General features: G+C 38.4%; 3 protein-coding genes across 4 annotated transcripts; 1 reads left to right on the forward strand and 2 right to left on the reverse strand.

Moving 5' to 3' along the window:
* Nucleotides 1-251: 251 nt before the first annotated feature.
* On the reverse strand, nt 252-1,154 carry LOC132088593 (uncharacterized). The gene is made up of 4 exons (XM_059497674.1): nt 1,007-1,154; nt 764-925; nt 483-686; nt 252-412 (listed from the first exon to the last, which is right to left on the reverse strand). The coding sequence occupies exons 2-4, from the start codon at nt 913-915 to the stop codon at nt 256-258; spliced, it is 513 nt and encodes a 170-aa protein (XP_059353657.1). The 5' UTR covers nt 916-925; nt 1,007-1,154; the 3' UTR covers nt 252-255.
* A 229-nt stretch (nt 1,155-1,383) lies between these two features.
* Nucleotides 1,384-2,869, reverse strand: LOC130687084 (uncharacterized). 2 transcript variants are annotated; one of them, XM_059497673.1, is made up of 4 exons: nt 2,680-2,869; nt 2,417-2,609; nt 2,193-2,331; nt 1,384-2,114 (listed from the first exon to the last, which is right to left on the reverse strand). In XM_059497673.1, exons 1-4 carry the CDS (start codon nt 2,760-2,762, stop codon nt 2,098-2,100), a joined length of 432 nt encoding a protein of 143 aa, XP_059353656.1. In that variant the 5' UTR covers nt 2,763-2,869; the 3' UTR covers nt 1,384-2,097. The 2 variants fall into 2 exon arrangements, with proteins under 2 accessions (XP_059353656.1, XP_057366230.1); XM_057510247.2 differs by having other exon boundaries at nt 2,417-2,612.
* A 1,597-nt stretch (nt 2,870-4,466) lies between these two features.
* Nucleotides 4,467-5,622, forward strand: LOC130687043 (aquaporin-11-like). Its single transcript, XM_057510200.2, has 5 exons — nt 4,467-4,715; nt 4,779-4,971; nt 5,041-5,116; nt 5,176-5,314; nt 5,391-5,622. Exons 1-5 carry the CDS (start codon nt 4,544-4,546, stop codon nt 5,588-5,590), a joined length of 780 nt encoding a protein of 259 aa, XP_057366183.1. The 5' UTR covers nt 4,467-4,543; the 3' UTR covers nt 5,591-5,622.
* Nucleotides 5,623-25,516: the final 19,894 nt, after the last annotated feature.

Consider the following 25,516-nt stretch of genomic DNA (forward strand, 5'->3'; position numbering starts at 1 on the left):
ATCAATTTCGTGACGATGAGTTTGAGTTCGATCAAACTTATCTTCGCGATTAATTTCCTGCGCCATATATCGGTCAATAAAATAAACATGATTAAAATTGGTACAGATATTTGTTCTTTGAGCTTTAATTTAAGACTTAAGCCGTTTTCTTTTGTTAATTTTCTTATTTTTACTGATATCGAACAAGCCAAAAGCATTAATTCGACACACAAATAATTGATTAACTCTTACAACCATTTATTGATTTTAGTCATTTTACCAATTATTTAGCATTTGGTTGTTAATTTTTAAAAAAAGTAACATTTCAAAATGTTTGTCAGTAAGTTGATATCTCTTCGCGGTAAAAATTAGTCCAGCTTGACTAAAAAGTCTCTCGACTGCGGCGGAAGAGGGCAAAGTCACGTTATATCGTCTAAAAAAATTACATTAGTGATGAATTACGTATAATGACAATACACATAGAATGTCGGCACGGCACTTACTTATACATTTTCATGATGGTTGGATAATTTGGTAGGTCATCTAGATTTCCACACATCTTAAGGAATGTCTCTACTTTATCAATTACCTTTGACTTTTCATTTCGTTTAGTAATTGAGGCACACAAATCCTTCGCGCGTCTCTGTTTTTTCTCCGGACTGGGATCTGATATTGAAAAAGAGGTCCCGTCACTTGAATCATCCGAACTATAAAGAACGAACAAATGTAATGAAATAAAATTTGCGTCAGAATTATTACTCTTTAACTGTAAGTTATAATTTACGATTCGGACTCGTTGTTTAGTCCCTGAAACCGGACAAATTCTCCTCTGAGCAAAGTTTTTGCGCGACGAACATCGTCTTCATTATCCAACCATGAGAGCTTAAAAAATGGGTTGGTAATCGTAGCCAAACGTAGCTCATTCTCTGAGAACATGTGTTCAAATCTAGAATTATTGCAAAAATATCTTATTGATCTATTCAACTATTTTAAACTCGGAATTGAGAAAAAAAACAAAAAATATTACCTCTCATAGATAGCGTCAAGCAGTCCAGTGATTAGTGATTGACATTTAATAATCGACGCATTGTCTTGTAGCAAAGCCAGTTTTTTTTTAAAACAGAAATTGTTGGAAGTAGGAACCCCAAGCCGATATTCTTCTCGCCTTGCAACACGTCTAACGCATCAGTGATATATCGCATTATCTTCGTGTATTCCTTCAGGAACTGCTCCTCGTTAGGCGTGAAAGGAGTTAAACGAAGCTCTTCAAAAAGTTTCCTCATTTCACGACTCTTCGTTCTCAATAATCGGACAATGCAGCGTATAGCGTAATACTCTGAATTCCATCTTGTTTCGTTTTTTTGAATGAAAAGTTGTCCAATTAGTTCCATTATGAGGTCCGAATTCAGGGAACTTAATGTTTGTTTATTCAGCAACAGTTGAATTTTTACAAGCGTCGAATTTCTCGATTCTTGAAATGTGTGATCTTGAATCTTTGATATATCAGCCTTCGCTATCAAACTCAGCAGATGACAGGCACATTTTCGGTGCATAGGTAGAGTGGGATTCACATTGTTAGCGAAAAAGTCTTGTGTGATTCTATCGTCAATAATTTCACCAATTTCGAAGTATAACATGTCTTCTTCGTCAGATTGTTCAAAGTCATCATCATCATAATTGGGCACATCAGATGCATTCCCACTCTCCCGAAACGCCTTTAAAAAATTTGAACCGTTGTCAGTTGTTGCCCCTCGCAGCTTGTCAACAACTTCATATTCCTTGTGGAGATCTTCAATCATTTTTGTCAGCACGTCATACGTATGGCGCCCTTTGATCCGTCGTATGGCAAGACAGGGACTTCTTCGTTTTAAGGATTGAACGTCAAACCAATGAATCGTCTCACCGAGATACGATTTCCTTCTACTAGTCCATGCGTCTATAGTCGTTGCTGCATCTGTAGATTTGCTAAGAGCATCAATCAGCTGTAACCTTCTTTCATTGTATATAGTCTCCAGTCTGTTTGTAAAAAACGTTCGTCCGTGTAAAACTAGATTCGGGGCCATACTATTAACTAGTTGTTTGAAACCAGGTTTCTCGACGGTATAAATTGGTAAGACGTCAACAACGAGGAAATTCTAAAAAGAAATATCAACATTTATGAAAGAAATACATTAAATAGTCTAAATGAAATGAATTAATTAACAACACCCAACTATCAAGATCTTCTTGTGTAATTATCGCACGTCTATTTACTGAAATAGGTGTGTTATTGAGGCTTGTTGGATTATCCAGATGTTTTACAGCATCTTCCCAAAGTTTAAGATGTCCAAGCTCCTTATTGGAATCATGATTCTAGAAGGGTATTATAAAAAGTTATCGTGTTAGTCTGACATGCAAGAATATATATTTAAAAGATATGTAAGAAAATACCAACAACCAAGAAATGCCTTTTGGCATTGTATCGAGAAGAATGAGGCACCACAAGTGGTTTTTCAGAACCATCCCTTTTCTTTTTTGGGACGCAGCCAGGATATAAACAACGATATAGACTGACATTTTTGCCAGGCACTTCCCCTACATATGTCAAGAATTCTGCAGGTAAAACCAGTTTCTTTAAAGGAATTACAGTGCTGCTACAAAAATACAAACAAAAAGTTAATCACACACAATACATTTGATAGTTAGATAAGAAATTGTTACCTAGCATTGGGTTGCGATACATGATTCGTATTTGGACATGCATTCTCATCACCAAAATCTTCATTATCGGACAGCCCCGACATAGTTATTGTTGCACTGCTTCACTTTACAATACTATAATTGGAATATAAATACAATAATGAAATTTATGAAACTAATCTGACACTACTGACAGTACTTTTCAAAAAACGTTGACAGTTTGACTAGTGCACCACTTAAGTAGTAACATTCTTGGCACTTAACTATATTTACTATCACTAGATGGTGTGCAGTAAGAAATATTGATTGCAAAGTTGAGTTTGAGTTCGATCAAAAATTTTGAGTTTGATCGCGATCAAACTCATTCTTAAATGAGTTGAGCGATCAATCAATTTTTGAGTTTGAGTTTGATCTCGATCAAAAATTGAGTTCGATCACGGCAACTCTGGGTAGAAGTCTGGAGGAGTTTCTATTTTTTGGGCTGTTATGGTGGTAGGCCATCAAATCGAAACCAGAAATTCGGTTTGTTCTTTTAATTGTTTTAACTAACCTGTGTGTTTTTAATTGCCAAAAAATTTACAGCGGCGCGTGCCGTTGTGTTTTGTTTGATGGCGTTGCCTTTATGTATTGGCGAGTAGCTTTTACTAAACAAGTTGCTGATCCGTATTGTCGGGAAATAAAGTATCAGAGCTATGAAACCGTGTAACAACATATTATAGCTAGTCGAAATTCTTGGGCCAAAAGAAATGTATTTATACAGTATATGGTAACTCGAAAAGAGTTTTAAAAACTCAGAATTACGCTTCCGCCCAATTTTTTATCTTTGGTACACGGAATATTTATAAAGACCCCAAGTGTGTCATGTTTTAAACTATAAGAAAGCTAATTGAAATCTCTTAATAAATTCTTTTACTTCTTTCTTTTCTACTCCTCAGCCGTTCAACTACGCAATGGAGACAAAATAGCCTTCTGTCTGTAAAACCCCTACAGCTGTTAACATAATTTTATTTTCACGCAGCGTAAGCACAATTCCACTTGCTGATAAAGTTCCCCAATAATTGTGAAATACCAAGTACTAAGGAGATCCTACTGAAAACTTCCGGTGGAATTTGAATAACAACAAAAATTAATGGGTGCGCCGCAAACATAGTGATATTCCGTGGGGTTATTAGGATGTTTTCAATTTTTTAGGTAGGAATCATACACACACAAAAAACGAGTTATACGAGAAAAATTAACGGTTTAAGACATTCCACTTTTCAGTTCAAATATGAATTGACCAAAAGGTTTCTAAAAATTTTGGCTACGAGTTTTTGCTTGACATTTCAAATTATAGCTTTATTTAAATCATTGTACTAGGTCAAGAACAAATTTGGTTAGGAGAATATTTTGGAATACAATAGAAAGAAGGACCACGAATATTACCGAAAGAGCATTTCCTTATAATGGGAGATATTTTGTAAAGTGTTTTAGAGTAATCTTTGTCTAAATGAATCGTTCTGGGCATCGGTCTTTAATTATTATTATCTAACGTCTCTGCGGAATGCTCATAGTGCATTTAATATATATTTTTTTCACGCTTCACATAACAGTCTCTCTTTCCGGTGATCGTAGGGTATCTAGATATAACCGTAGCCGTTTGAGCCAAGCACATTTTGCGTTATCGTACAAGGCGCTGCTAGAACGGACGCTCGCTCTGAATTCGTGTATCAGCTTCTCGTCTTGAACTAGCTCCAATTCTAAATTTAGATATAAAAGAAAGTTTTAGTAATTTCAAAAATAGGTAGCTGTTTGGATCAGTTGAAAAACTCTACTCGAAGCACGCGCATTCGCATGCTGTAGTTTGCACAAGAATTTTCGTCAAAGAAATTTAATAAAAATTGAGATGGCTGGTTCTTTGATAGCATCTTGTTTGTTAATTGCAGCTTGCTGTTTATTTTCTCAGCTCATTCGTGTGATTGTTGACAAAAACGTTTCGACACCTTTGTCGAAGCTTCTATTCCTGGAATTCGTTGCTTCCGCTGAGCTTTGTGCTGCCTGCTTCGAGTTGATTGTGGGTAAATGAAACACAGTTCAAGGTTGTACAAAGATAACATAGTTTTTCGTTGCTACGATAAAAGTTGCGGAAGAATACGGCATTTGGGTGTACGCCGTGATATTATTTCTTCTTACTCTGTGGTGGGCCGCACATTGGGGTGATTCAGCTGCTTGTCCTTACATTCATCTTGAAGCATACCTCGATGGTTCTATCAGTTTTAGCCATGCTTTTCTTGTTTCCTTGGCAGAAATAGCGGGGGGCCTGGCTATATACAGGTATCTAGGTTTAAAAGTACGAGTTCATTAATTGGTTAATTCACATAATTTTTTTTTAATTTGCTTTAGGTACGTTCAATATACTTGGGATTTGCAATTATCGGTACACAACAAATCGGTCTGGGATTGCGACGCTGATCTACACGTAATATCTGTTTTGTTATTAGTGCTTAGGTTAACGTCAGCTATTGATACGAATCACAGGTGTCTGCATTTCACGGAGCATTGGTCGAAGGTGTCGCGACTTTTCTGTGTAGGATCGTATCAAGGACTATTGCTGAGCTCGAACCACGTTTTGGAACTGCTCTTGATGCCTTCGTTGGTACTTCCTTAGTTGTTGCAGGTAACCAAGCACGAAAAACCTGTGCCAAGTAGGCCTAATCAGAGCAAATGCTGAAATATAATATTTCTTCTTGTAGCCTGTGACTATTCTGGCGGATATTTCAACCCAGTATTGGCAACATCTCTCAAACTGAACTGTCGCGGAAATACTTTTGCAGAGCATTTTATCGTCTATTGGATTGGCTCGATCGCTGGATCTTTCCTTTCGTGGTGGACCTATCCTATCGTTCAAGGAAGTCTATTTCCCAGACAAGCAATAAATAAAAAATATCAATAGTATCGGGTAAAATTTTTCAATGCGAAAAGAAACCTATTTCTGATGATGATATGATAATGATTAATAAAATTCCTTACGTAAGGATTAAAAAAACTTTTAATTGTATCGAACGGTTTCTTGTTTTTCTTCTGAACCACTGAAACAATCTGCTAAAATAAGTCAAAACAGTATTTCTTCGTTCAGTGTTCGCCATTACGGTTAGGCTTTGTTCGGAGACGGATCTCTCGAACATCCGCCAACCCAACAGTCATTATTAACTAACCGGTCAGCCTAGTTCATGAACATTTTCATGAGATCTTTTTTGCAGTTATAAACGATAAGAAAACACAATACAATTTTCACACATTAGAGAAGAAATAATATTTTAAAGTCTTACTGACGAAGCTTCAAATTGCCTATTCAAAGTATTATTCGCGCTTTTTTCGTCATTTTTTTTACAAATTTTGCAGTATAAGGCACCGGGGTTTTATGTAAGTTTGCTACTTGTTTTCGCCGAACAGGTCGCGTTTTAAATGAAGCTCCACAGATCTCATAAATATGTAAACGGCCGCAACAGTAGATAGCGTGCTGTTATAATATAACAAAAACTTCATCACGGGGAAACGTGTTGGATGTGGAATGTCGTAGGCCTACCTTTCAACTGCGATTTTCAAAGACGAATCTTTAAACCGATTCTGTCAAGACACGAAATCTAAAGCGAGATCCGATTTCGAACGGGATTGCGTGAAGCAGGCTTTTAAAATAAAAGCTTGTAATATATTGAATTACATGAATATTTAAACTGCTTGGATAAATAGTAATAGAAGGATACGTGCTGTTTTCGCGTTTTTGGTCTTTTGAATGTTTTTACGCATAGTAGCGCATATGGGGTCATCATGCGTGATGAGTATCACGGACGCAGCGATTATAATGCACTTTTCTTGTGGTGCGTAATCACAATAAGACTCCGTCGGCAATATTTTGTTATTACTTTCATATTTTTCTGTAACTTCTATTTTTACGGATAGCTCTTTACAGGGGATACATTGAATCCACAATCGATGCGCATCCCCGTGGAACGTATTTGCCTATGGCGCTCATACAAATGAAGATGTGTGGTTTTATAGGCTAAAGTGGAATACTTTCAAACCTTAATACTTTTCACCTCTAATATATATTGTAACAGTACACTTGGACGCGAACGTCCAATGTAGCAGGGGTCTTTTCTGTTTTTAACGAGATTGGAGCGTTATGGCCACCGGCTAGTCTTGATAGTTACTCTTCGGTCTGAAATTAATTCAATACAGATTCGAAGTTTAACATGTCAGGCCGCCGGGCCTCTACACTATCGACAATCAATGAACCACCGCACACTCACACTCAAACTCACCAAACCAACACTGTCTGAACAAACACCAATTGTCACTCTACTAACGAAATGTCGATCGAAAAAAACTAAAAACAATAATTGAATCTTACTCTCTCTGTATCGTTCTTCCCTACTTTTTGTCCTACCTTTTTTTTTATAAACTTCTCGCCACCAACGCAAAACCCACGATCCCCTGACGCAAGATCGACGACAATCTTGCATCATTCCCGGGATCCTTTTACATTTCCGGATGTTCGTTTTGATTTCGGTTTCTCCCAAGGGTTTAGGGCAACCTTCAAATGACTTTTTTATTTCTAGTTTTATTTTTATTTCCTGATTAACAAAACTAACATTTTAAATTTCGTTACAAAGATTCCCGCCCCACAAAGTGATCGACCCGATCACTAACAATACTTAGTACATTTTTCATGACTCCGCAGATAGTAGGGATTATTTTTCAACGTCCTCCTCAATCGACATTTATTTTTGCTCTTACGTTCTGTTGCCTGCCCGAAACTTCTATGAGAACTGGGGTTACTCCGCTCAGCATCCAGACTTTTCGACGTATCGCTCCGCGATCCGACTGGCCTTTCAGGTCCTTCTCCCCCCGCGAGACCAGACCTATGTCCCATGGACGTCTGCGTATTCACGAGCGGGTCCATCGTACCCTCTTGCCGTCGAACCCGACCGCGATCCCCGGTTACAGACACTTCTTTGTTACTATGAAGGCTGACAACAGAACCGGCTTCCAAGTCATTTCTAATAAAGAACATTTTCATTCGACTAACGTGGACAACATCACATAATCCCTTCTTCCTGCGGCAACTTGTTAAGAGATAATTTAAATCGTTCAATTTTTTAACTACCCTGAACGGGCCAAAATACCGACACATAAGTTTTTCAGAACGACCCTTCCGTCGGAGTAGAGTGAAAACTAATACTAATTTCCCAGGATCATAGGACATCGGTATACGTCTTTGATTATAATGGTAGCGCTGTTTCGCACGGACGATCGCTAACTTACGGCGCACGTCTTCCTGTAGGGACTGTATTTGATTGGCATACCGAAATATCGAAGGGACATCGGGGTGACGGTCAACTTCATTAAAACGATTTTTTAACTCCACGTCTATCGGTAGATTTGCCTCACGTCCATACAGTAAATAGAAGGGGCTACAACCAATGGAATCCTGGCGGCTGGTATTATACCCGAAAGTCACGTACGATAATATTTGATCCCAATTCTTTTGGTTAGTGTTGACGTACATTGATAGCATTTGGGCCAGGGTTCGGTTATAGCGCTCCACTAGGCCGTTACACTGTGGATGATAGGCGGTCGTCATGATATGCTTACTTTTCAAATCGGAAAATAGCTGTTTGAAAAATTTGGAAGTAAAATATCGCCCCGATCTGTCAACAGTTTCAACGGTACTCCATGTTGTAAGACCACGCCCTCGATGAAAAGTTTTGCTATTTCCTCGCTTATTGTTTTGGGAATGGCTTTAACAATAACCCATTTCGTGAAATAGTCTACAACTACGAGGATATAACGATTGCCAAAGTCGCTCAACGGGAAAGGCCCTAAAACATCAATTCCCACCATCTCAAAAGGACGGGTGATTGTGATTGATTTTAAGAGTCCTACCTCTTTCGTTGGTGGTCGTTTTCTCATCTGACAGTCCACACAGCTCTTCACATGTTTGATAACCATAGACAACATCTTGGGCCAGTAATATCTACACATGATTTTGTCTACCGTTCGACCGATTCCCAAATGCCCAGCGGTAATATCTTCATGGCAGGCTGGTAGCACTTTCCTTACCAAGGTCCTGGGTACGCAGAGCTGTAGTCTCTCCCTCCCCTTTCTGATTGTGCGACGGTATAATAACCAATCCTGAACCGCATACTGTCGTCTTATATTGGCCGCTTTCTCCGGTGTCAGTCCCTTTTCTAATGCTTGTCTAAATTGTATTGAATTTTAAGAAAGAATAGAAGACATAGCAGAAATGAGGAATAACTACACTTTTATTTAACTTGAACGTGAAGAGAACTGTTGGAGAACTTGAAGAACACGGGAGAACTTAAGAACTAACTTAGGGCTAAAAATGTATGGGCTTTTATACCCTCGTGAAGGATATACGCCCCATATCTAGGGTTTCGTGAATTCTAGGGATAACTATCTGTTACTGATTATCGGCGTGTTGCAACAACTGCAACAACAACAACAAACTTCTTTTCAAGGGAAGCAGTGTTGCAAGCAATTCAAACGTTGGTTGTCACGTCTTTTCAGAAATGACAACCACGTCACTATTTTCCCCTCGTGACAATATTATTAATAAAATTTTCATCCGTAACTATGTATGATCGTAATTTTTAATTTAGAAAAAAACAATACAAAACAAACATTCAAATATTTTCTTTATTTGTATTAAAGCGCATGAGAGACCTTCATAATTATTGCATTTTGATTCTTAGGGGTACAGTTTCCGTGGCTATTGCTACAAATAGTCTCCTGTAATATTACAAGTACTTGGACTTAATCGGCGCTGTGTTATGTTAACATGTAAATAATAGCCTACCAAGTGATTTCAAACCACTTTTTACTGTTAGAACGTCGATATGGCTTAATTTAGCGCTTGATGATTAACTATATAGGCATATGGGGAGCGAAAACCAGCCAAGATCGTTCCAGAATCGCGGCTGAAACTTAAGAATTTTTTTAAAAATTCTATCAATGAAAAATACTTTACCTGACGTAGGACACTTAATCCACCCTCATCTTTTAAATCGGGAAACTCGTTGTAGTAAAAGTCTCCTCACTATAAAACAAGTTATGTAAAAAAAAATAATACAGCATAAACAAGACTAACTGCTAACAACAACGAATTCGTCTGCAAAAAAATCAAAAATTCGTCTGCTAGAAGTGTTTGATTCAGGGTTTGGAAAACTGAAAAAAAGTCAGTTTTTGCGAGCGCCCAAGAGGGCAGTTTTAGGGCAACTCTAAAAATTTGGGGCAGCCATTGGAACACAAAAAACCAGAGTTGCTCCGAAAAAAAGTTGCCCCGTCAGTCCATTGGAACATACTTAAGGCAAAAAATTGCCGTAGGTCAACTCTAGGGCACCCATTGGAATTCGCAATAAGTATCCCAAAAATCCCGGGAAGGATAGTACAAATTTCTGCGTCAGCAGCCCATGTTATTTTTCTTAGGGGTAAACGAACCAGTGGTTAGGGCTCGGCCTCGATCGTCTTTGATCGGGGCAAACCGCGGTTTTTCATTTAAGAATCGTCAAACCGTCGATTCGGTTTGGCCATTTTTGACTGTGGTTTGGTTTTCGGTTTGCAACTTGGCCAACCCGCCATTAAATTTTTTTTTTTTGAAATTTTGCTAAAATTCCAAATCAAATAATTATCACTAATTGTTGTTAGCGTAATGGCGGTCAGCAACTTGTTATAAATCAAATTTCCGATCAGCCTTGTAGGCATCGCGATCGAAAATCGGTCGATCTTTTCTCCATCTAGCGACAAAATTTGTTGCTGATGTACTATGCAAACCGCAAACCCGTGGTGCAAACCCGTGGTGCAAACCGTGCAAAAACGTGGTGTAAATTACACCGCGGGTACATACTGCAGGTACAAACCGTCAAACCGCGGTTCAATCGGTTTGAAAAAAAACAACAAACCGAACCGCACCGGTTTGACCTTCTTTAAAAAAAAAACCGCACGGGTCGGCCAAAATCGTGCCCGGTCGTCGCGGGGCCGAGCCCTACCAGTGGTATTAATCTATGGCAAAATATTGTGTGTAACCATTATTGATTTATATGGCAGGCGATGTGGTATGCAGCTCCTCTCCATCACGTAAGTTTACCAACTTGTAAATGTTGGGGAGCCACTTGGTTGGGCCTAATAGCAAAAAGATTTTTTCCTTCACAAAAGTTGGTTAACATAGCAAATGAGTATCAGATTTGGGAGTATCTATGTTTATACAGTTGTGGTAGGTGTACTTAAATTAAGAGGTTTATGACAGGAATTCGTTTTTTAAACCATATTGTTTATGACAGTGGATCAATGCTGTTTAATTAACCACTCGGGAGGTTATTTGCCTTTCGAGGTAAACATTACTGACAATTTGAAAATTTGACACTTAAACTGGATCACTGTAGCTGTTAACAGGTATGCTAATATAGTTGAACTTGCTTATATTAGTGATTAAAAATAACTCTATCGTTTACGTAGACACTCTCAATCTATGGACCATCTGTCAGTGTAATTGGCAAAGAGTCAAAGAATATTTTCAGTTACCGAATGAAATTTAAATGCAGATGTAACTCTGAACAACTTTTATTTTATTAGGGAAAATTGTTTTCCACAACGACTCTCAACGCTACCCCGCAGGTAACACGTTAACAAACGCACGGTTCGATTAATTTCAAGGTTTCTAAACCTCATATGCTATTTTTATTTTTCCTTCCTCCATGCTATTGTGAGCAACAATATACTTTTGCTAATGAATATACTTTCTTTACTTTAACTGTTGCGATTTTAATAATTATATTCAATTTCAGGAAAAAGTAAACATATATTAGAACTATGTATAGATATCAGCATTGAATGGTTTATGGAAGATGATGAATCATTCTTGGTTACGAATGAGTCGGAAATCAGTACAAGTACAGATTAACTTTCTATCATCTGGAGGCGGATGATAAAGCGGATATAGCAAGGGATCATTTGTGGTTTAAGGTTTAAATTTCACAGCTATGGCCGGGAACTCTCCTGCGAACCAACAACGACTATGAAGGGTTACACCACATGTGAAATAAGGTACTAAAATATTACAAACACGAATAAATAAGATACTTAGCGTTCTTTTTTCCCAGTTAGCAGGCGGCCTAACTTGCCCTTCTACCAGATGACGATGGTACTCTAGCAACTTTGTGACGACGTTAAAATTACGAAGAAGCTTTTTTCTCATAACAAGATTAAAGCGCATCGGAAAAATGAAACCCACACCAAGAACTCAATCCTGTTTACGCTCTGGTCTCGCTAACAAGTGAATAGAAGAAAGTAATTAAACCTATTAAAAGTAGAAAAATTAACAAAAATTAACAACTTCCTCTTTTTCCAGTTATCCAGCCATGAGCTTCGAAGTTCCTTCCCGACAGTTGTCCCTGACCACCCTCTAAACCTCAACGATGACAACATCGATGAATTTGATATGTCTTTAAATGATAGTCTTGTTTATTAAATGAACTTGTATTTGTTTTTTAGTGGTTAACAATCAAAATTTTTCTGTCAATATTAACTAAGCAATAAACAAAGTAAACTTTTACTTCTTGTAAATGAAACGAAAGGCATTCTCTTATTTTTGTTCTTTAACAGTGGTTTGTAAGCTGTTTATTGGGATAGGGAACTCCTCTTTTGAACTGTAGTTGTACGCGACGAAATCTCTAGCAACGTATGGTATTTTCTAAACACCAACAAAAGACAAAAAATGAATGAAAGAACGAAAAACTTTTATATCCTGAAAATAAAATTTATTTAGATTCAATTGCACATACCATACCATTCATAACTGGTTGCTTAGTTGGTTTTCACTCCAACAATAGAATTGGATGTCATGCTTCTGTAAATTGAATTTCGATAAAGATGAGTACTTGTATCTTGAGATGAAATTCTTGACGTAACTTACGTTTCTTAAGTTATCTTTACATAATAATTTTCTTATTTATCAATTCTTTAAGGAGCACTTCACCTCCCACACGGAATTCCCAACGAGGAACGAAGAAAAAAGTAAAAAAAAGTGAAAAAGGACATCAAATAATGGATGGTGATGATAGGCCGGAAAACACCAGTAAGAAAGTGTCAAGTGCAAAAATCCAAATACTGTGTAAGCAAAATTACTTTTCTATTAAATGAGCTCTATAAAGCAATTGATAGAGCATATAATCATACGAAAACATATTAATTGAAACAAAAAAGTTATGATGAAGGGACAAGATGGGCTTTTGATAACGCTGTTGAAGTGTAGAAACCAACATAACCCGTTCAGTTTTCTCCTTAATTAGCGGACAAATAATGTTCGTCTTATAATTTTCTATGTCTTTCTTATAATTTTTGACACCCTTGTTCATCCAATCACTATTTTGTATTCAGTAGAACAATGTTATATAATACTTATTCTTTCCCCATTTTCTCTATAGTGTATGTCTTTTATAAATTCTCCCTCTCCCAATGCCGTAAAACGTAATAATATCCCATATCCCAATATTACAGATTAGGTACGTAACCAATTTTAATAACAAGTAATGAAGAATCTGATTTTAGTAGAGTACAATCCATTAGATTTTATTTCTCCTAGAGTACAATAGAAGAACTAACACACACACACAAACAAATGAGTAGTAGTATACATTCGAAAAATATAAATGGTAGAAATTAAACCCAACAAGTAGCATTTGAGACGCGCCAAAACCGAAAAATTTTCCTAAATAACGATGTAATTTCCTTGTGCTTAATTTCCACTATGAATCTCTTTCCCTTTACACCCTCCAAATTCGTAGCTCCAACTCTTTGCATCTTAGATCCCCACTCTTGCACACACTAGTTTTCACTTTCCCTTTCGTTTCCACAATGCAGTGTACGACCTTGCGCGGCAAAAACTTATCCGCCGTGGAATTTTGAATCTTCCTTTCTTGTCCACCTCCCTAAACCATGAACTATATTTTCTTTTTTTTTCTCCTTTCGATAATTATGTTTATCTTCTTCTCTTTCCAACTATACTAAATTCTATTACAAATAAATTATCCTTCCTCCCGAAAACGCAGTTATATTCCGGTGCCCTATTCTTACTCCCGTTTTTGGCCATAGCGCAGTTATTGAAAAACCGACGGGAAGTAGTTGACCTTTCGAAAGCCGTAGAATGTTTTTCTCTTTTCCTTTTCCTACCTTCCTTCTTTTGAATTTTGATTCTATTTAGTATAAGAAACCCGCATGATGACGTGAAACATTTTATTTTGTTTCTGCCAAATTATATTGTCACGTTTTATTTTGTATGTATTGTTTTCTAAATTGTCCCCATTTTATTGAAATGTCGCCTTTCGCCAACCGTTAAAAAATGCTTCTTCATCGGCATATTATGTCTTCTAGTCCTACTCTACATAGGCATCAGCTATAGTTGCGGCTATGTTTCTTTAAACTCTTCGGGATCACATGCTGTCGCCCACGGACGGTTCAAGACAAACAGCTTCCGAATTCCTTCCCATGCATCCAGTTTGATTACGGGACGTAATCTCACGCCGCCGGGAGTGGTGTAATGAAGCCAAATAGACATCTTCAACATATACTTCTTCTTCACATCTTTATTAATCATCAAGGGTGAACATATTAATTGCACCACAACATACGCAGCGCGGCTGACCTAGATGAACACCTGCAAGCTGATTCACGCAGACGATACGTCACCAATATCACGCCATATTGAACGCGTCTTTTGATTGGTTAACCGCGTGAAGCCTACAAGCTCCTCCCAATCACGCCACTTTACAAGATGCAAAGTTTCTTGGTTAACCCAGCATCTGAGGAAGATCAGACTGGAACTTGTAGCCGATTCGAGTAGTTGCATGAAAGCATTTCTCTTACTTTATTAATGTTATTGTGCTTGAAGTTGTGCCTTTTACTTAACATTTATTCGCAGAGTCAGTCCAGTAAAATTGTTTAGACTTAGAATTATTCGCGGCGATTCGATTGTCTAGTTCCATTTATTTTGAACTATTGTTTGTGTATCGCTCTCGTGGAAGTTGCGTATCACGTTCGCTTCGTGTCGTTTTTCTTCTCGTTCCCTATACGTGTGATCACGGTAAGACCCAATTATATTTGTTTCTTTTAACTTGTTTTTTCATTGTTTCTTCTTCTTCTTTGTCCTTTGTCTTCTTAACTCTTATGTCTTTGCTTATAATAAACACATACATCATTGTGGGTAAAACGCCTCGAGTTCAATTTACATTTATTGTCTTAATCCGTAAAGTCCACCTTCCCACACGGGAAGATGCTTTACATTATGGTGGCAGCGGTTTTTCGAACTCGATCACAATGATGGATGATGTTATTTATGGCGGACATAAGATTTCTCGTACCCTTGTGAACACCCCATAATTTCCGTAACGCCAGTAGCAAAAGATCGTGGATTATGCTCGTCGCTTACAAAAATTTAAAACAACAGCATATCCTGGGAAAGAACCGTACAGTCTTGCAAGCGGGCAATGAAAACCAGGGGATAGAGACAGTGGTACCCCCCGTCAAAAGTACCTAGAGGTTTCGACAGACGTACCCCAAAAAACAACAAACCTACCCCGACAGACCTACCCTTACAGAAAATGGAAAAGCATCTCCCGTCAAAGCTACCCCGACATATTTCCCCAATAAAAAATTTAAAAACACTCCCGTCACAGCTACCCCTTTCAAAATTTATTTTTAAAAATCCGTCTTATCTACCTATTTGTTTAACTGAGACCGACAAACCTACCCGTTCGCTGAACACTGATCGACATACTTACCTCTCCGATTAATGCAAGCTGACATATCTAACCCTTCGATTAATACAGTCCGACAGACCTAACCCTTTGATTAATGCAGTCCGACATATCTACCCTTTCGATTAATACAGTCCGACAGACCTACCCCTTTGATTAATACAGTCCGACATACCTACCCTTTCGATTAATACAGACCGACATTCGTACTCCTTCACTGGAAATTGATCGACACACCTACCCCTGCGGTTAATACACTCCGACACACTACCCCTTCTGTAAAAACAGTCCGACACTCCTACCCCTTCGTTTTAAATATCCGACTTACCTACCCCTTCGTTTAATAGAACCCGACGCACCTATCCCTTTGTTACAGGATTTTTTAAAAATGTATTTAGACTGGCTTCAGTCTGCCTATGATAAGCAGTATCCATTTTTAATCATCTTTTTGCTCGTAAGATAAGATGAGGAAACAAGATGATTCCGCTTACCCTATTGTTTTCATTATTTCATCAGCTTTAATATTTTTATAATACTATGAAGTAGATTACAAAATATTCTCCCAAGGGGAAAATATTTGACGTGGTTGTTATTTCTTAAAAGACCTGACAACCAACGTTTTAATTGCGTAAAGTACAGCTTCTTATGAAAGATGCTGTAACCCGCAGATAAACTAGAAAGATAGTTAAGTCTAAGAATTGTCCCTACCCTAGATATGGGGCGTATATCCTTCACGAGGGTATAAAAGGCCATACATTTTTAGCCCTGAGTGAGTTCTCCCTGAGTTTCCTAGTCTCTTCACGTTCCTGCGTTCAAGTTAAGTAAAAAGCATGGTTATTCTTCATTTATGTTTGCGTCTCGTGTCTTAATTATTTAATGAGTTATTAAATAGACAAAAAAATGAGAAAAGCCTGTATTTTTTTGGTTCCTTATCGGTATTTTTTTCCTACGTTATCTTACAATTATTTGCTTATAAATAATGGTAGTACGTAGAGCAGAGGTTTTTTAAATAATGTTTGAAAGTCAAAATAATTTTACTCATTCAACTTTTAAACACATCAGTTTTCCTCCGAAAACGTTTTTTGGGGCCAAATTGTACAGACGGCATGGGTGATATTGGACACGAAATGGGCGTGCAAGGAAGGAGTTAAAGTCAAAGCGCGAAAGTTTAAAATGTTTCAATTTCACGGAACATTTATAATATAGCTAAAGTTTATTTATATTTTTTAATCTTAATAAAAAAAATTATTGAAATGTGTTGGCTCCACCTCATCCTATGTCTTCCCTACTAGTAAAATGAAAATATTTCAGAGATAACATAAGTCTCTTATTTCATGTAATATCTTATTAAGACATTTAAATTGTTCCCTAATTTAATAGCAATAAGTCCAAATAAAAGTAAAATTTTAAAACAATTCATTCTACCTGTTTTGACCCGTCCAAAGTCACCCCGGCTCGGTCTAAACTCACCGCAAAATACAAGTCGTAATAAATTCTAAAAAAATTACATTACATCGGTGAAAAAATTTAGGTGGTGGAGGAAAAGTTGTAAATTCATTTTTAACAAATTTTGCGAATTTTGCGTAAGTGGGATGGTAAATAATGGGGTAAAACCGAAACCGTCTCAGATGGGTACGTTCTCCCCTACTGCTGCAACCCATGGGTCGTCGTTGCTTTCATAAAATTAAAAAATTCTCTTTTTCCTTGATTGCATTCCACCCAATCCTGTTTCCGTGATCGCCAAGTAAAAACTTCGCCACTTTATTTCAACGTACCTATTACCCCACCAGGAGGTTGAACCTTATGTTTGTTTGTCGAAGAGTATCGTAATCCAGTTTGCTACCTAGTAGCCTACTCTTCAACTGGATCAGTTTACAAAGTTCCTAGACTGTACGATGTCGCATGCTTATGTGTTATTAAGTGTTCCGCACAATTTTTTTCGATTTGATCGATTATTAAACACACAACGTTGCTTTTACCCCATTTATTTGCGGAATCTATACCCTATTATTGCCGAATCCAAATCATTGTGCGTAGCAAGTTCCATCCGGTTGAGTGTAAAACTGACAATATATCGTAGTGCCTCTCGCACGATTCAACCTACTTGCTAGTGACCGAATTCCTTTGAACAGGACACTACCTGATATTTGATAGCCACAGTGCAAAGTGCTCACTTACTATGTCAATGAACTTCCCTCTACTTCAGTTATAATTGTTTTTCATAATGAGGGATGGAGTACTCTGGTGACAACAGTTCACTCTGTCCTGAATGAATCACCAGTTAAGGTGTTATGGAAGATTATTCTTGTAGATTATGCAAACAACAGAATTTTTCTCTGGAAGCTACTGGGTGATCATGTTAGCAAATTACCTGCAACAGTTATGGTTTTACGATCAGGCAAGAGAATTGGCCTGATACGAGCTAGACTCATGGGAGCTCGCAAGGCCACTGGCTATGTGCTAAAGTTTCTAGATGTTCACTTCTGCGCAACTACTGTTGGATGGCTTGAGCAACTTCTATAGCGTATAAAAATAAATCCAAACTCAGCCGTACGTCCAATAATTGACATTATTAGCGATGGCCGCGTTGCCCTCTTACGAAGTTTCGAATTTCATCACGGAGGTATGTCCTGCAATCTGCACTTTCGATGGTTTGGTGCATCAGAAGTCTTAATTTCGACGTGGGAACAGGACCATTCCTTTCAGGACTTAAGTGATGACAAGCGAACTATTTGCAATTGGCAGTGATTATTTTTGAAAAGATTGGAACATACGACGACCAGATGGATATTTGGGGTGGTCAGAACATTGAAATGTCTTTATGAATTAGGCAGTGTAGTGGTCGAGTAGAAACGTCCCCATGTAGCCATGCCGCTCACGTATTCCAGAAATCGAGTCCTTACACCTTTCCAGGTGGGGTAAATCGAAATCCTATATTCAAATCTTATCTCCATAACTCGAGCTGCGCTACTATGCATGGACGAATGGAAAGAATTCTTTTTCAAAATGAACCCTGAAGCCAATCGTCTTCGTGATGCCTACCCATAGGGTCGTGATGCCATTGTGTGATAGGTTTAAATTCAATGATTTTAATTGGTACTTGAATAACGTTTGGTCTGAGAACTTTTCCTGTGCACCAGACAGATTTTTTGGAAAGGTCATCATAAAGCAACTGGCAAATGTTTAGAGCGATCGTTTGACGGTGGAGGTGTATCCCAACCGGTTGGTACGGCGTAAGCTCGTTCCATGCGTTACGCATGGTTTGGTTTCATGCACATTTGTGGTTGCCACATGGATTAATACCAAGAAAGATAGTCGTATGCATGTCGGTTATATTATGTCCGAGGAATCATTGAATACTTTCCAGTCTGTCTTTGTAACCCCTTCATAGCATCATAATATTGTTGAAGCTAATCAAATAATACAAACAGTGCGGTATCTCACATGGAAATAATATCATGTTGTTTCATTACCTTATCTTCTTACAGAACAAAAGATAATTAAAAACGGGTGCTTTTTATCAGAGATACAGTTAAGCCAGTTTAATACATCAATAAAAAAGTCTGTAACAAATGGGTAGGTGTGTCGGGCTAAATTGAACGTAGGGGTAGGTAAGTCGGATTTTAAAAACGAAGGGGTAGGTTTGTCGGGCTCAAATAAACGAAGGGGTAGGTTTGTCGGGCTCAACTGAACGAAGGGGTAGGTTTGTCGGGCTCAACTAAACGAAGGGATAGGTTTATCGAGCTCAACTAAACGAAGGGTAGGTCTGTCGATCAGTTTTCCACAAAGGGTTAGGTATGTCGGTCTGTGTTAATCGATGGGGTAGGTGTGTCTTCCGGTTTTCAACGAAGAGGTAGTTATGTCGAACTGTTTTAATTGAAGGGGTTGGTGTGTTGTCGAGTTTCCATCGAAGTGGTAGGTGTGTCGGACTGTATTAATCGAAGGGGTAGGTGTGTCGATCAGTTTAAACGAACGAGTAGGTATGTATGTCTTAATAAAACAAAAGGTTACATACGACGGCTGAAATTGTAGTTTATTTATAATGGGGTAGATGTGACGGGAGCGTCTTTTAATTTTTTAGTGGGTACATATGTCGGGGTAGCTATGACGGGGGATGTGTTTCCATTTTCTGCAGGGGTACGTATGTCGGGGTAAATTTGTCGTTTTTTGGGGTACGTCTGAGGAACGTCTAGGTGCTTGTAACGGAGGGTAGCACTGTCCTCGTGCCAAAACCAGCATAGGTAATTGCCTAGTCACGGACCAAGTATTACGGACCGTCGTTGTTGAAGTAGCAGCTCTGTTAAGTGCCGGGCCGTTAACGCACTTAAGCATGGATCCAGAAGATCCGAATCCTTTAACTCCCAATCACTTTCTTTACGGTGGAGCTCGTCCGTACTTGTCCCTCCAGCTGGTCGACGTGAGAGATATGAACGTCACTAACAAGCAGTTTTTGCAAAGCCAAGCCATCCTCCAACACTTTTGGAACAGATGGCTACGTGAATACGTTCCTCACTTAACAGAAAGAAGAAAATGGCAAGAAAATAGGCCTAACGTCACCGTGGGAGATCTGGTGCTTGTAATCGAACCGAATACCTTGCGTGGTGAGTGGCCGTTGGGCAAAGTGCTTGCAGTCATTCCCAGCCCTACTGAGAATGTTGTTTGAGTAGTGAAAGTGAAACTCAGCAACCATCCAAGACCATGTATTCGACCTGTGGCCAAACTATGTATCATGGTTGCGGCAAAAGATCAAGAAGCTTATCCAAAGGAAGAAAACGGAATCTTCAACAGCGTAAACGTTCAACTTAAGTATTGTAAAATGTAAATATTGCTTGTAATGAAGTTAAAATCAAGAGCTGAAAATCGCTAATTCAAAATTGCAAATGTAAAAAGTGAAATCATGTAATGTCAACACACAAATGTAAGCAACGTAGAAAAATCGCAACTCAAACCCTGGTGGAGGATTCACTAAGCTCAGCGCCACCTATATTCAAGTTCAAATATAGGGCAAAGGGCCAAAGTTAGGTCACTTGCTGTTTAATAACAAAAAAACTGGAAACCGCTTAGCCTACCCTGCTAGCAGACGACATTCGGTTGACCTAACTCGTTTAGTGTACACGTCTCCCCGTTAACCCTACGTCCAACGTTAGTAAAATGGCCGAAAATCCACTCCCATCAGCAGCTTCGATCAAGGAAAAGCCTTAAGTGGGTTGGGAGCGTGAAGAGGAATGTTTTGCCAACCTCAAGGAGACCATCGCAGACATTTTACGGGCGAAAAAGGAAGCCATCGACCAAGTCTACAGGTACCAACGTGTGGTCGTACGTCTCGTCGTGGAGTATGAAAAGGGGCAGCAAAACCTCGTGAACGTACATGTTCACTTCAAGAGCGAGAGAGACCCTGATGAGTGAGTACATCGGGTCTCTCTTACGCAAGGATCGAGAAAAGGTGGCCGATGCTCCGTTACCCACGCCGGTGGCCACTCCAGATCGTCTTACGTTCATCGTCCCGCTGCACACTCCTAACATCCCGTGCTTCTTGAAGTTGCACGTTAAGGGAGCAACCCCATGCAAGAGGATGATCTCAACATGTGAGGATTTTATGCTCCTCACCAACCAGGACCGGTTAGAGCTCCTCTTCCAACAACGCTGGTGCTTTGGGCGCTTCTTACCGACGGCCGTAGCTGGACACGTGAGGCTCAGGGATTACCCCCACCCTCGTCAGTGCGCGTTGTGCAACACCCGTGACCACCACCATATCCTCTGTGGCACAAAAAGGCCTACAAGGAATTTCTCCCCAACCATTGAAGAAATTATGTGTACACCTTGCTCTTCTGACGTGTTCTTTGTTTTTTCTTGTTGGCACGGACCTGCAAATTTAGTGAGCCCCCTTTTTTGTTTTCTTTTTACCCCTTTTTGGAAGGTGAAGTCAGTTCGCATTAAGTGTTCACACAGATAATTGTCCCGTTTGTTTTTTCATCAAACTTTGTCTCAGTTTTTGTCCGTTGACTCCCAATCAAGCGTTCGTTTTGTGTTTCTCCCCTAAAACCCAGAAATAAAGCGTGTTTCTTTTTCTAACATCATCTCTTCCTTTAGTCATTCTCATCTCTATCATCCTCATTCTCTCTCTTACATCCCCAGCACGGGGAATTCGTAACACAAATGCTTGTTTTTAATTCTTTTCATGCTACAACGCATATATTTTCGTAACTCTCCTTTTCTAGCATACAATATATTCAATGGCTTCGTTCTCGTAAGCTAAACGTATAGCCTGGGAATTCATACCTTGCGCAAATTGGTTTTTAAGCCGCTGACGCTACCTTGCAAAACCCAAGGTAGTTAACCCAAAACTATCCCTGGCTTCAGCAGCCACCGATCGATACGTGAAATACAAACAACAATCAATCGAACAACAAGGGAGATCACAGTACCCCAAGCGGAGTACTCAGCCAAAGTTCGCTTCCAGGATAACTAAATGAAATCTTATAAGTAAATGAAATCAGAGCAGGGAATATAGCTATTCACACAGCAGAGAAATTCGTTTTTCAAAAAGCAGAAACGCAAATCCATTTAGAAGGATTTACAGCACACAAGGCTGGAGATATGGCATACCAACGAGAGATCGTGAGCCGACATACAAACAAAACTTTCCACTCCAAAGGAAAAACTTGTATACGGAACAATAAAGAAATTTCCAACAACCATACAGAGTGAACTACCAAACAAATAAGAGTTACTCTCCAAGAACCGAAACAATCGCCAATACCAAAATTGGCCTACACACAACACAGAAGTCCGTGCTCCGAGGAACAGAGGTATTATTTGCCATAAGTGTAACCAAAAGGGACGCAAAGTGTAAAGCTTACTCCCCGTAGGGTTAAAGACTTTACGGAATTAAGACATTTAATAAATGAAGAACTCGAAATGTGCTTTATCCACAATGATGAATGTATTTTCTAGGCTAGGACATCATAATACAGAAAAAGAATTGCAATATAAGAAGACGCGAGATACAGTGAGGAACCTGAAAGTGAAATTCATGTAAATTTGATTCTAACAGACAAATAGAAATGCTTCAACTAATACGCATACCCATTAGAAATATTGAAATAGTAACAAGAGATTACGTAGGAACTGGAGCAGAAGCCAGTCTAGTATCTGCAAATACATTATTTAGTATAAAAGATATAAATTTGAAACCAATTAAAACCCACAAAACTCCCCGATATTTAAGACAGCATCTCTGTTCAGTTACTAAAATCAATAGGACAACATAATTAACAATTGCAATAAGTAATAGTGATTTAATTAATCACTACTTCCATAGAAAGGAAGATTTTAATGAAAATTGTATTTTATTTAGAACATCTGTCTCAGGTTTGAGACACTCGTGTTCGATTCCAGTAACATTGTCGGTTTTCCATTATAGGAGGACAGCATTTTTGAAACTTTAGCATTTGCTAAAATTTAATGCAAGTTCAGAAAAGTAGGCTTTCATTTCAGTTTCCGCAATATTAACTACTGATTTTAACTACAGTCTTACGCAGATAATACAGTTGAACAGTTTATACTTTGGTAGTCAAGAATTCTAGATTCTGATTTTTGATTCTGGTTCGTATTCACTGATTCGTTTTCTTGATTTTTATCCTGAAAAAGTCTTGAACTATTTTGAATTTTGCTCTCTAAACCATTGAAAGTGTTATTCTATTCGGGTTTGATTCCAAACCGATTTCAAATTGATTCGGCCGATCACTGCCTGAGGGCATAAATTTGACTTCTCTCCCTTTTTTTATTGTGAAATACAACGCAAATGTGGATAGTCTTATAATCACTCATTTGCGCTGCCATCTGGCATCGGATAAATATAACTTTGATGAAATTATTTTCTTTCCATTGCAGCCCAGTTTTCTTACTATTGTGACGAGAAGTGGCAACCATCAACGAATCAAGTGATTTCCCCTTTTTCTTTCCACAACCGTTGACAGATTAAATTTGCCGACTGTTGGATTCACTTCTCTCTCCACACTTTTTTGGTGGCATTTAGCAATGGGAGTTCATAATACGGAAGAGAAATATGATCAGGTTTAGCGTATCTCTTTAACTCTACTATCCCATACGCATTTCGCACTGTGGACGACTTTGTAGTCAGTATATAGTTACACGGTGGGAAACGAGCAGGCTGGCCGATCATGGAACAAGGAGATTTTTAAGTAAGAAAACGGGGGTATTGTCATACTAATAATGTTGTTTGTTCGACAATTTCTGCAATGGAACATCCAGAGATAAGGATATGGGACACGGAATAAGGAAAGCCGCCATGACAAATTTCGGAACTCCATCTAGCGGCTAAATTCTTCTCTTGTTCATTAGCAGACGAATTCTATGTAAAAAAAACAATGTTAAAGAGGCTGATTTGAAATGGTCAAGGAAAGTCAGACAATGCACCAGATAAAAACACACAAAAAAGTTTTATTACTAAAAGTAAACTCATATGAAATTAGTTTTACAGATTGGTGTAAATTATGACTTGTTTAACTGGTTACGATGAGTTTCTTCATACATTTTTGACTGAATATTTTGATGTAAGATAAACATCTTATTTTGAAAAATCTGCTAACAACAAATTTAACAAGGTAATTAACAATATTGAATTCCTCTTCATGATGGTCTTGGGGTCCGTCTGTATCGATATGTCCGTACAAAACTACCGAATTAGGTCTACTGTTAGCTAATATATTCCATTTCGCTGAGAACAAAAGCCAGTATGGCAAAGCGAAACCGAAGTGAAGTGAGGACAAAAAGAAGTTTTTTAAGGTTTAAATCTAGGCGTCTAATATTTCAACCAGATAATTCGTCGCAGGGCATCATTAGGAAACTTATTAAATGAAACTGGTGGATCACTTCTCTTCGAATAGCAGTTAACGGCACGACATTTGGGAGGCATTTGCACATTTTTACCAAAACAGAAGAAAAAACCACATCTAGCTGGGTATTTTGCAGGATAAAATGTGATAGTTAGCTAACAGGTTCCTGGAAAGTAATAGGAAGCCAAAAATTCCAGAAAATCGACCCCTTTTGATTCAACAAGTTTTCATCGCCCTCCGAGTCACAGAACTTTCTTTGTGTATTTTTATCTGGCGAATTGTTCCACTTCCCTTGCCCACATTCAAATCAGCCGCCTGCCACATTGGTTACTTGCAGGGAATTCGTCTGCTAATGATGAAGGCAGGAAATTACCCGATAGATGTTGAGCCAAAATGTGTCATGGTGGCTATAACACGGCCGTGTCCCATCTCCTTATCTCTGGGAACATCGGCCATCCAATGGCAGCAAATAAACAGGTTTTGCAGGTGGACGGACGGAAAGCTATGATGGCGGCCAGGTATAGTGTATAGACGGAAAAAGTGTACAGATAGACACCTGCAAGAGGCTTGACGAGGAAACAAAAACAACATTGGTTTGGCCGGTAATAAAATGTGGAAATTGGGTACCAAAAAGAATCATTTTTATGGGTTTTTTCTTTGGTAAAAAGATGGATTACCAAAAAACAGCAATACTTTTGAATCTTCAAAATAAATGGACCTAACTATAATTTCAGTTAGATGATTTGACGGACAGAAAATATAATTTCCTGTAGTTAGAGTAGTCGCGGGTAAAAAGAAGGGTTACCAACAAAACAGCTGCTACTTTTGATTTCTCAAAAACAAATGTAGCCGTTCAGAATCATGGCAAACAAAAAAATGGAATTACAAGAGGCTCGAGTTTTTCTATTGTTTTTCCGCTTCGAGCAATTTAAGTTGGGAAGCCGAATGCTTACAGTCTTTGCCCTAGTTCCTCAGACGACAATGGAGAAAATCCATTTTCGACGACGAAAAACCTTGCTTCGTTACCATCTAAAAAACGTCCACTAATACATAACAATGATTTATTAAAAATTACTTATAAGGGTAAACGTTTAAAGGGGTTTTCACTAAAGAGTCTAAAAATCATGTTTTAGAAACATTCCACCGTAAGAAAATTGTGTTTAAAATATCATATTGATGTCTTAAGCCACC

This window comes from Daphnia carinata, chromosome 2 (assembly GCF_022539665.2).
Source record: "Daphnia carinata strain CSIRO-1 chromosome 2, CSIRO_AGI_Dcar_HiC_V3, whole genome shotgun sequence".
Lineage (NCBI taxonomy): Eukaryota > Metazoa > Arthropoda > Branchiopoda > Diplostraca > Daphniidae > Daphnia > Daphnia carinata.

Excerpts from the sequence above, each read along its gene's own strand:
- LOC132088593 (XM_059497674.1), bottom strand. The coding sequence starts at position 915 with ATGTTCTCAGAGAATGAGCTACGTTTGGCTACGATTACCAACCCATTT. Across the intron at positions 687-763 it reads CTAAACAACGAGTCCGAATC|TTCGGATGATTCAAGTGACG; the intron begins GTAAATTATAAC and ends CGTTCTTTATAG. Across the intron at positions 413-482 it reads ACCATCATGAAAATGTATAA|ACGATATAACGTGACTTTGC; the intron begins GTAAGTGCCGTG and ends TAATTTTTTTAG.
- LOC130687084 (XM_057510247.2), bottom strand. The coding sequence starts at position 2,762 with ATGTCGGGGCTGTCCGATAATGAAGATTTTGGTGATGAGAATGCATGT. Across the intron at positions 2,613-2,679 it reads GTATCGCAACCCAATGCTAG|CAGCACTGTAATTCCTTTAA; the intron begins GTAACAATTTCT and ends GTATTTTTGTAG. Across the intron at positions 2,332-2,416 it reads ATGCCAAAAGGCATTTCTTG|AATCATGATTCCAATAAGGA; the intron begins GTTGTTGGTATT and ends ATACCCTTCTAG.
- LOC130687043 (XM_057510200.2), top strand. The coding sequence starts at position 4,544 with ATGGCTGGTTCTTTGATAGCATCTTGTTTGTTAATTGCAGCTTGCTGT. Across the intron at positions 4,972-5,040 it reads GGGGGCCTGGCTATATACAG|GTACGTTCAATATACTTGGG; the intron begins GTATCTAGGTTT and ends AATTTGCTTTAG. Across the intron at positions 5,315-5,390 it reads TACTTCCTTAGTTGTTGCAG|CCTGTGACTATTCTGGCGGA; the intron begins GTAACCAAGCAC and ends TTCTTCTTGTAG.